Raw genomic sequence first — 8,862 nt, forward strand, 5'->3', positions numbered from 1 at the left:
TCCAAGCACCTGGCAAACTCTCAGTCGCCCTATTCTCCGCCAATTATTCTATCGACGATATTCAACTTGGTTCGTTGACGGAATTTGAGAACGGAACCTTGGGCATGCCTATATATATATAGACATTTGGAAAAGGGTCAACAAAAGATCAGACGGTTGGGATGCTAATACCAGATGCATCTCAGCCATCCATTTGGAGATGGCGACGAAATGACACACTTATTCGTTATCCGTTAATTTTAAAGCCAGCAAATATTGAAAGCTAAAATATAAAATTTAAGATAAATTATATATTTAGAGATACGGATACGATTGCTTAACAATAATTTAATTTAAATTTAAATTATTTTAAAATAATAAAATTACGTTAAAACTAAAAGGGCTACTTATATAATCATTAAAATTTGGTACCAAAAGAAATTTGGCACTTATTTCGACTAGATTAGATTATGACATATTACACCCTGAAAAATAACTAAATTGCAGCGATCGTTGTATCTTGTTAGTTTCCGATCAGTTTTTCATTTCGAACAAAATACATGATCAAATTTGATTTTCAGAACAATACTAAAATTCAGAAAAAAATCAGCGAAAAATTCCCCCAGCACGTTAGCGTTATCTGAACAATCCTCCAAAACACGTTATTTTCGCCAACAGATATTCGTCCATTCACCATTTCGTAGCTGACCGAACTTTACCAGTCTTGTTATTGCTGTTTGGCAATGGGACCCACTGTCCATCTTCTGAGAGCGACGAACGGGTTCCTCTAAGGTACGCACCAATAGGAAACCTTCTCTCTTATATACAACCTTTCATATATACACAATCACATTCTCCCCCTTCATCGCTTCTGTTCTCTCTTCGCGTTCTTCTCCTCGTCCTCGTTCTCGTCCGATCTCTCTCCGCCCTTTCGACCCCGCCTCTCCCCCCACCAAATCTCACCTCGAGGCCGCTCCTTGGCTCCTCCGCTTCCTTGTTTCCCATCAAGATCCGATCTTGTTCGTTTTTTCTCGTCGGATCCCCGCCGCCCCGCGTTCATACACGTGATTCGTCCATCAATGCCACACCTTGAGCTTTAGGAGCTACGCGCGACGACGTTCTTGTCGGAGGGTAGCTCGCATGAACGGTATGAGCGTGGCGGAGTGACTGGAGGCCTTCGACTGGAAGCAGACGCGGAGATGGCGAGCTCGGGGACGGAGGAGGATGAGGTGTCGGCGGCAGGGCCGGCCCAGGTGGTCGAGGTGAAGAGGAAGCTTCTTTCAGCGTGCATGACGTGCCCCATCTGCAATAAGCTCATCCGGGACGCTACCACCATCTCCGAGTGTCTTCATACGTGTGAGCACCATCGCGCCCTTCTCTCCCTTTCGCTTCTTCCTCTTATTTTGGTCTTTCGTATTTCGGATGTTTCATGGTTCTGATCGATGGTTTTGGTTTGTGCTTACGGGGATGGCTTGTGGCGTTGGGGTTCTCCGGTCTTTATTTTACGTATATGCATCTCTCAGGGTTACGATGCTCCTTGCGGTAAAAAATTGCTTGCTTTCTAGTTTCCAAGATCAATTAGGAACAACGAACGACTCAAAATATTTGATGTTTGGCATCAACTAAGCTTCCTAATTGATTCCCCTTGGGCACGAGTGATCATGGTCGTATGCATTGGTGTCATGATCCTGCTCGTATATGTAGTGTTTTTGTGTCTCTGCTTCTATGGCCAGGTAGAGAGTACTGTTTTTTGTATGAGATACATTGTGTTTTCGTTCCACATTAATTTCAATCGGTTATTTTCTCCGTTCGAAATTGTACTGTATGAACCAAGCAAGCCACGTCAAGGCATGCAACGGAATGACAGAGTTCATCTCTGCATTCTTATAGTTGCATATACGTTATAGAAAGGTTTTATAACTTCACTTTCTGGAAAATAAATCTTTGGTTTTGATTTTTTTTTCTTGTAACGTGCTAAGTCGAAGAGAGGTTGTCAAGGATCATTTATACTTTGATTTACATTAGTTTGTTTACATTGGTTTTTTCTCGATCAAGGTGGCATAGGTTTCACTTATATGCATATAAGTTCCATTCTCCTTTCTGTTGATCATTCAACTCTGAAGGCTATTATAGTCTGATCCTTTGGTTAGTATCGTCTTATTATGTGAATGTATACGTAATATATGTGAGTAATCATTTACTTGATCAGATCTCTAGTTACTTTCATATGTTAATGCTTTTATCATTGGTCATTCATCTGGACATGCATCTTTGGTAAAGTTCTCCTAAAAAATTTAAGTCTGAACCTTAAGTTGATTTATACGTAAATTAATAAATTCTACTTTACCAGTTTGCAGAAAGTGCATATTTGAGAAACTTGATGAAGAAGAAACAGATTGCTGCCCCGTATGCAATATTCATCTTGGTTTTCTCCCTGTAGAAAAACTTAGGTAATTTTTGTTTTCCTTAAGATTTCATACTTTATATTGTATGGATTTCTCATCATGGCTCCTAATTTGATTCCATTGAATTATTAGTTTGCCACTGTTTTTTATCCTAGAATCTATATACTTAGCTACTAGTGTTATGAAATAGAGTGCATACTCTTGTGTTTTTTCAAAGTATATCTTCAACCTTTCTAGGATACTACTTTTACCTCGATATATGTGGATAATGCTAGAATGAGAGAACATTTTTTGACAAGAGGGATTCAGACCATCGACCTTTTGCTCTATGCCATGTTAAATTTCATTGGCTAATCATGTATCTCAAAAGCTCAAACTTTAGGGGAAAAACAATTTATATATTTATATCCTTAATATGCTTAAATGTAAGAAAGTTAATTGGTATGTAGTTTGAGTTTTCAGGCCTGAAAAAATAGCACAGTGTGCTTTGTGTTCCTTTAGTAATGAAGCCAGATTTGACATCAGAGGAGCTTTCTCGAAGTAACAATATTGATGAGCCCAAGATTTAGAATATAAGAGTAAGCATGAAGAAAAGATTAATGGAAAGAATTCTTCAGAATACATGGAAAAAAACCTTGAGGATGCTCCTTCTCCCTTTGTATTTGGTCAGAATGTCAAAGATTAGTAATCATCATCAGATTTGATGTTTTTGGGACTTTTTTTGTCTTTGCTACAGGGTGTCACCACACCACATTGGATGTCAGTATTCCTTGTTCAAGGCAAGAGCAACACAGTTTAACTTCTCCAAACAGTTCCTGAGAGAGTTGTGCTGGGATTTCTTGGATTTATTATGTTTAACTCATGCATATACGAGTTTGGAGCCTTTGGACTATGGGGATTTTGAGGAAAGCTAATGCTTTTTTGGGAAAAGCATTATCGCAGTATAAATAGACTATTGTGCTGCAGCGCATGCCAATGGTTTCCTAGGAAATACCTTACTGATAATTACCAGTTTCCTATCAACTAGAGAACTCATCAATGCCAGCAACATAGATTGTCTACTTTGGGGAATATAATTTATGATTCACATCCTTTTAGTTCATCTAAGACACATGTAGATTTTGTTGGCACAATGGGGCCGACAAGAGGGGGGTGAATTATCTGTCAAAATAAAACAAACATCTTTCCCGTTCTTTCAACTCTAATTAAAAACAGCTATAATAATAAATGAAAATAACAACTTAAAAGACGAGGCACAAGATTTACTTGATTACAACATATATGGTTATTAATCCAAGACTAATGAAAGCACTAAAAGAAAATCTCCTTTAACGAAGGCGGAGAAGCCTCTTACACTCGTTGAAAGCTTAGAAAGTTGCTAAGAAATTAAAACAAGAGTTGGTTGGAAGTTCTAGTCTATTTCCTAGCCCCAGGGGTCTTTTTATAGCTCCTGGGAAACTCTATCCGTGGGTGGAAGGCGCCTCCAACAGGCTGGAAGGTGCCTCCAGTGAGGCGCCAAATGATAAAGCTTTATCGCTTGACAATGGTAAAATTAGCCTGGTCGAAGGCCCCTTCCATAAGGCTGGAAGGTGCCTTTGTACGGTTCATCGAAGGCACCCTCCAGCCATCGAAGGTGCCTTCCACAGTGAGGCGAGGAGGCGCCTCGGAGGTGTCTTCAATTCCCTTTGAAGGCGCCTCCAACAGTATTTCCAGCCTCCTTTCGCTCTTCTGCTACTCCGATTGCCTTGGTGATCGTTGCCTTTCGGAATAGGGCACACCCAGACCCATTTTCCTGCCTTCTCCTCGAACAGGCTTCCGCTCCGGCTTCTCGTCCCTCAAACGTCGCGCACGTCCTTCTCGTCCATCGGTGTACTCTTCTGCAGCACTTCGTCCCTCAGATGCGCCGAGCCCGTCGGCTACCTTCCCGTGTCATCCTTCTCGCTGGCTGTGTCTTCCGCTCGACTTTCTGTGTTCCTAAGCTCCTGCACACTTAGACACAAAGATCAAAATATAACAGGACCTAGCTTAACTTGGTTGATCACATCAAAACTACCACGGGGTCCAACAGATTTATACAAATGAAATCAACCTAGTTACATGTAAATGTTGGATTGATGCAGGTCAATAGGTGGGAAGTTGGATTTTCCATAAACAAGTTGCATACGTGAACCTATGAGATCTTTATTTTGGTTGATATTCAGTAAGAGATACTGGTTTTATATGGAAACTTAATTTCAGAACAGATTAGCCTCTATTCTCTTTTAAAGTCTAAAGTCTAAACAGTTGGAAGTATAATACGGTCTCATTTAATACTTGAATTTTATCACTATTTTCTTGTATATTACAGAAGTTTCCATCATAATCAGCCTAATGTATTCTCATAAACTTTCCCGCAAAAGCCTTGTATCACATGGAACATCTTTATTGATCAGTGTGGAGTTCTTATTGAATGTTCCTAGCAAATAGGTAGCCTTATAAGTTTAACGAAACACTGCTCAGTTAAGTTAACAAGGGATTATCAACCCAGTCACCCACATAATTCTGAGCACTGCAGAGCAGTTTGTGACCAAACGGAGTGAGTGTGAGTGAAAATACATATAAATTGCTTGAAAAACCTTTTAGCCTTCTTAAAGTCCAAAGACTCCAATCATTAATTAGGATAGTATATGAATTAAATGATATATTTTTGTCTTTCTATGCACAGTTATTTAGAACCATCAGGTATGATTATCTATCTTTATTGCTCATTTTTAATCAGCTTATATATGAGACCGCAAAGAGGATTTTTTTCCCCTTCTATTTTGTGGGGGATAATTGATGAGAACCCTCGGGCTTGATCACCAAACTTAGGTTTCTTTTCAAGTTATATGCAAAATCACTATGGTGGTTCTAAACTTATGAACTTATATACAAGTGCTCTGGCATCCTTTGTCACAGGACATTTGTAATATTACATATGCTGGAAATGCAAAAAGCTTCTATCCAAGGAATGCAGATCAGATATTAATCAGATCATTTTATAAAGAACAACACTAATGCAAATAATATATAAATATTCTCTATAAAAAGGGACAAGAGATTAATACTTGTGCTCCAAACTTGAGTTGATATTCAAGAATAAAATCAACCCATACAAACAAATTTAGTTAATTTCTCAAACTCACAGGCTGTACTGTTATGCATGAGTTAATGCTTGTCTGAAACACTATATCCCTTGCAGGGCTGATCATAATCTGCAAGATTTGAGAGTGAAGATTTTTCCTCTAAAGAAACCAAAACATGGAGCTTTTGATAGTGCCCCTTCCATCACATTGCCTGCTAGAAGAAAAGAAATTTCTCTTTCTTCATTGGTGGTGAACACTCCGAGAATTACTATACAGATAGGTCCATTAGGAAGGCGAAAAAGACCAGTTGGCAACAGGCCCACATTTCATGGTAGTGAATCCTATAAAAATGAGGATGACACTACGGATAAGTTTGCAAAAAAATCAAGTTGGAATGGAAACTCAACCAAGCAGGCCCTAAACAGAAGACAGGTGACATAAATGATAGTTTGTTTTATTTTGCAACTTAGCTTAGATGCTAAAGCTGCAAGTGAATTTTATTTGTATTTCTGCGTTTTTGACAGTGAACCTATGTTTATTTCTTAAAACCTATTTCAGGCTGCTTTGCCTTCTGACAATTCCAACAGTGATGCTAATAAAGATACAGGGAGTGATGTAACTGCCACACAGGATAAGGCAGAGCTCTGGAAACCTTTAAATTGCTTAGTTGAAGCTGCAAACAGAACAAAATCTTTTAGGTCTGGTCTACAGAATTCTTTCATTAAGGCAGAGCAAAACAAGGTTGCTGATGGTGAAATAAATACTAACGAAACCAAGGTTATGGAGCATCCTCATAAGTCTAAATCTCAGGATGAGAAGAATGACAATGCTGAAATGGCTTGTATGACAATAAAATCCAGAAGGCTGAAGTCAGTTAACCAGAAAAGGAGAAACCATAACTCAACTCAAACAGTACATGAGGTTTCTGATGCTCAAAGTGACAAGAGAATAACTCCATTGTGGTTTTCCCTAGTGGCCTCTTTTGACCAGTTAAGGAGATTCAAAACTGGATGTTTTTTTGTTTTTATCTATTGCATACTTTTTCCAAGTTGTTCTTTACTTATCTCATGCACAATGGTTTCAGGGCTGGAGGTTCCTCATTTCCCCAGATATCAACTAATTATTTGCGGATAAAGTGAGTTTACTTTTCTTATTATGCATTAATACTTTTGAAAAATTATAACTTGTCATTGTTTCTTCATCTTTCCTTTGGAATCACTTTAAAAAATAATGCCTACAAGTGTTGTTCTGTATGTTTTCTTGCATAGAATAGCTTTAAGTCGTGGCAAACAAACAATTGAGATAAACTTATGACAAACACAAACAATCAAGTTGTATTTGGTTATGGAATGATGAAAAAACCACACTTACGAACTGTTCATGTTGTACTTCCTCTTCGACTTAAACTTCTTATGGAAACATGACTGGTAAGTGGTCACTGCTGATGAAGTATAAATTCTTGTTCTATATTCAGTAAGAAAGTGAATCTCCAACAAGAACTTTGAAGACAAAGAAAGCATTTAAGTTGCTCTAAATTTCAATTGACTCATTGTTTGCTGGCCTAATGCCAACATCACTTTGTTGCTTTCCATTTTTGTTTGTTGATTTGTTCGCTGTTATCTTAATGGAGTCTTGAATTCAATTCAACTTACAAGGAAGATCTACAAAGAATAATTCTTGTCATTTTCCTAATGTTTTTATAAATGATGTCTCAATTCATTATCGCTAGATATTTGATTTTCCCCACCAATATCTAGCATTAGCCATTTGACTGTTCTTTTTCTGATCCCAGGGATGGTAATGTACCTGTTTCTTACATTCAGAAGTACCTTGTCAATAAGCTTAATCTTTTCAGTGAAGATGAGGTGAGTATTCCCTAGACCAATAGTACTTCTTACCGAGCAGGGTTGTATACTAATATATGACTGCATCAAAAACAAAATTTGAAGTCTCACTTGCATGGAGACATTTGCAAAATACTAAACTAATTTTACCTATGTAGTAACTCAAAAAAGGAAAGCATTGCACATTTGCACTGTGATTTGTGCTTCAATATGTCATGAAGATAACCATAAATGGTTTTCTGTTCAAATACACTAAATATCCCCCAACAAAGACAATACAACCACTAGCACAACATTAAAAACCATGGATTGTGAGCTTAACTCTATTCGGTCATGGTGGAATTTAGTATAGACGTTCAAAAGTCAACTTTCTAGCCTAAATCTTAACAATTGCTTCTCGTCATTCTCTTCCCATAATAATAACCCAAAATATGACATGTAGGAATTGTTTGTTTATCTAGTTTAATTATTAGTTCAATGTTTGCATGTCTATAGTAGAGGAAAATATAATTAAGGACCTTAAATCGGTCACACTAGAGATCATGTTCTCAACTTAGTTTGAATGAGGGAATATGCCATAGTTTAGGCTCTCTTTCTAACTCATCATATTACCTTCTCTGAGCTTTTTACAGCTAACTACTCCATTTTTGTAACACTCTAAGCATCTGCAGATCGAAATAACATGCCGAAATGAACCAATGATGCCCACAATGTCCCTGAACAATGTGGTAGTGCAGTGGCTGAAAGGAACACCACCATCACAAAGGCTTCCAGCAGTTATCGGTACCTCAGCGAAAGACTTCATAGTGATGTTGGGTTATCGGCCACGCCAAGTTGGAGTGCCAATTCAATAAATGTGTTGACAACACCGACCTTAGCTCAAACCCTCTTCACGGCTCATGCTGACAGTGCTCATTTCCATGAATTTCCTGTTGTTTAATTTATCGTCCTCTTCACTTAATTGTAGAGTGTGTTACCAGGCCTAATGCTGATTCAACTAATGATAATGTATTCTTAGTGATATAATGGTGGTATAAATGTGTTTCTCCCTGAATTAGAGCTAGTTTCTGTAAATTATTAGATTTTATAATGAATTTTTCTCCTTTAATGTGAAATTTACTTGGAAGGAGAGGAAAGGACTTAACAATATTGCAGGAGAAGCAATAATCATCCATTCACATTTCTTTTCCTTGTTCTCTATCTGTTCATCCAAGCAACTCCAGCTCAAATTATGATGAAATAATGAGTGGTACAAATACTATTTTTCTTAAAGGAAATAATTAAAATTTTCAGACACTATCTTTCTTGTAAAATAAATTTATTCCTGCAAATTCATCTACTCCACAAACAAACAATATCTTTTTCTATAAGAAATGGAAAACTCATAAGTTGATAATGCATCTTTATCATTTAGTGTCCATGAATAGGATCCCATGGCTATTTGGAACCACACAATTTAGTCTATAATCCACTTGGTCGCACGTTTTAATCCATCAAGTCACGTTATTATCCTTTTTCAAAAAGTGATAT

General features: G+C 37.6%; 1 protein-coding gene across 2 annotated transcripts; it reads left to right on the top strand.

The window, feature by feature from the left end:
• The first annotated feature begins 844 nt into the window (after positions 1-844).
• LOC122012196 (E3 ubiquitin protein ligase DRIP2-like) lies at positions 845-8,410 on the top strand. Of its 2 annotated transcripts, none has more exons than XM_042568655.1 (7): positions 845-1,335; positions 2,330-2,429; positions 5,605-5,920; positions 6,047-6,477; positions 6,573-6,623; positions 7,281-7,353; positions 8,004-8,410. In XM_042568655.1, exons 1-7 carry the CDS (start codon positions 1,179-1,181, stop codon positions 8,184-8,186), a joined length of 1,311 nt encoding a protein of 436 aa, XP_042424589.1. In that variant the 5' UTR covers positions 845-1,178; the 3' UTR covers positions 8,187-8,410. The 2 variants fall into 2 exon arrangements, with proteins under 2 accessions (XP_042424589.1, XP_042424590.1); XM_042568656.1 differs by having other exon boundaries at positions 7,281-7,285; positions 8,004-8,169.
• The last annotated feature ends 452 nt before the right edge of the window (positions 8,411-8,862 follow it).

Source organism: Zingiber officinale, chromosome 8A (genome assembly GCF_018446385.1).
Source record: "Zingiber officinale cultivar Zhangliang chromosome 8A, Zo_v1.1, whole genome shotgun sequence".
Classification (NCBI taxonomy): domain Eukaryota; kingdom Viridiplantae; phylum Streptophyta; class Magnoliopsida; order Zingiberales; family Zingiberaceae; genus Zingiber; species Zingiber officinale.

Coding starts and splice junctions, on each gene's coding strand:
- LOC122012196 (XM_042568655.1), top strand. CDS start 1,179: ATGGCGAGCTCGGGGACGGAGGAGGATGAGGTGTCGGCGGCAGGGCCG. Junction 5,921..6,046: donor AGGCCCTAAACAGAAGACAG/GTGACATAAATG, acceptor AACCTATTTCAG/GCTGCTTTGCCTTCTGACAA. Junction 6,478..6,572: donor CTAGTGGCCTCTTTTGACCA/GTTAAGGAGATT, acceptor CAATGGTTTCAG/GGCTGGAGGTTCCTCATTTC.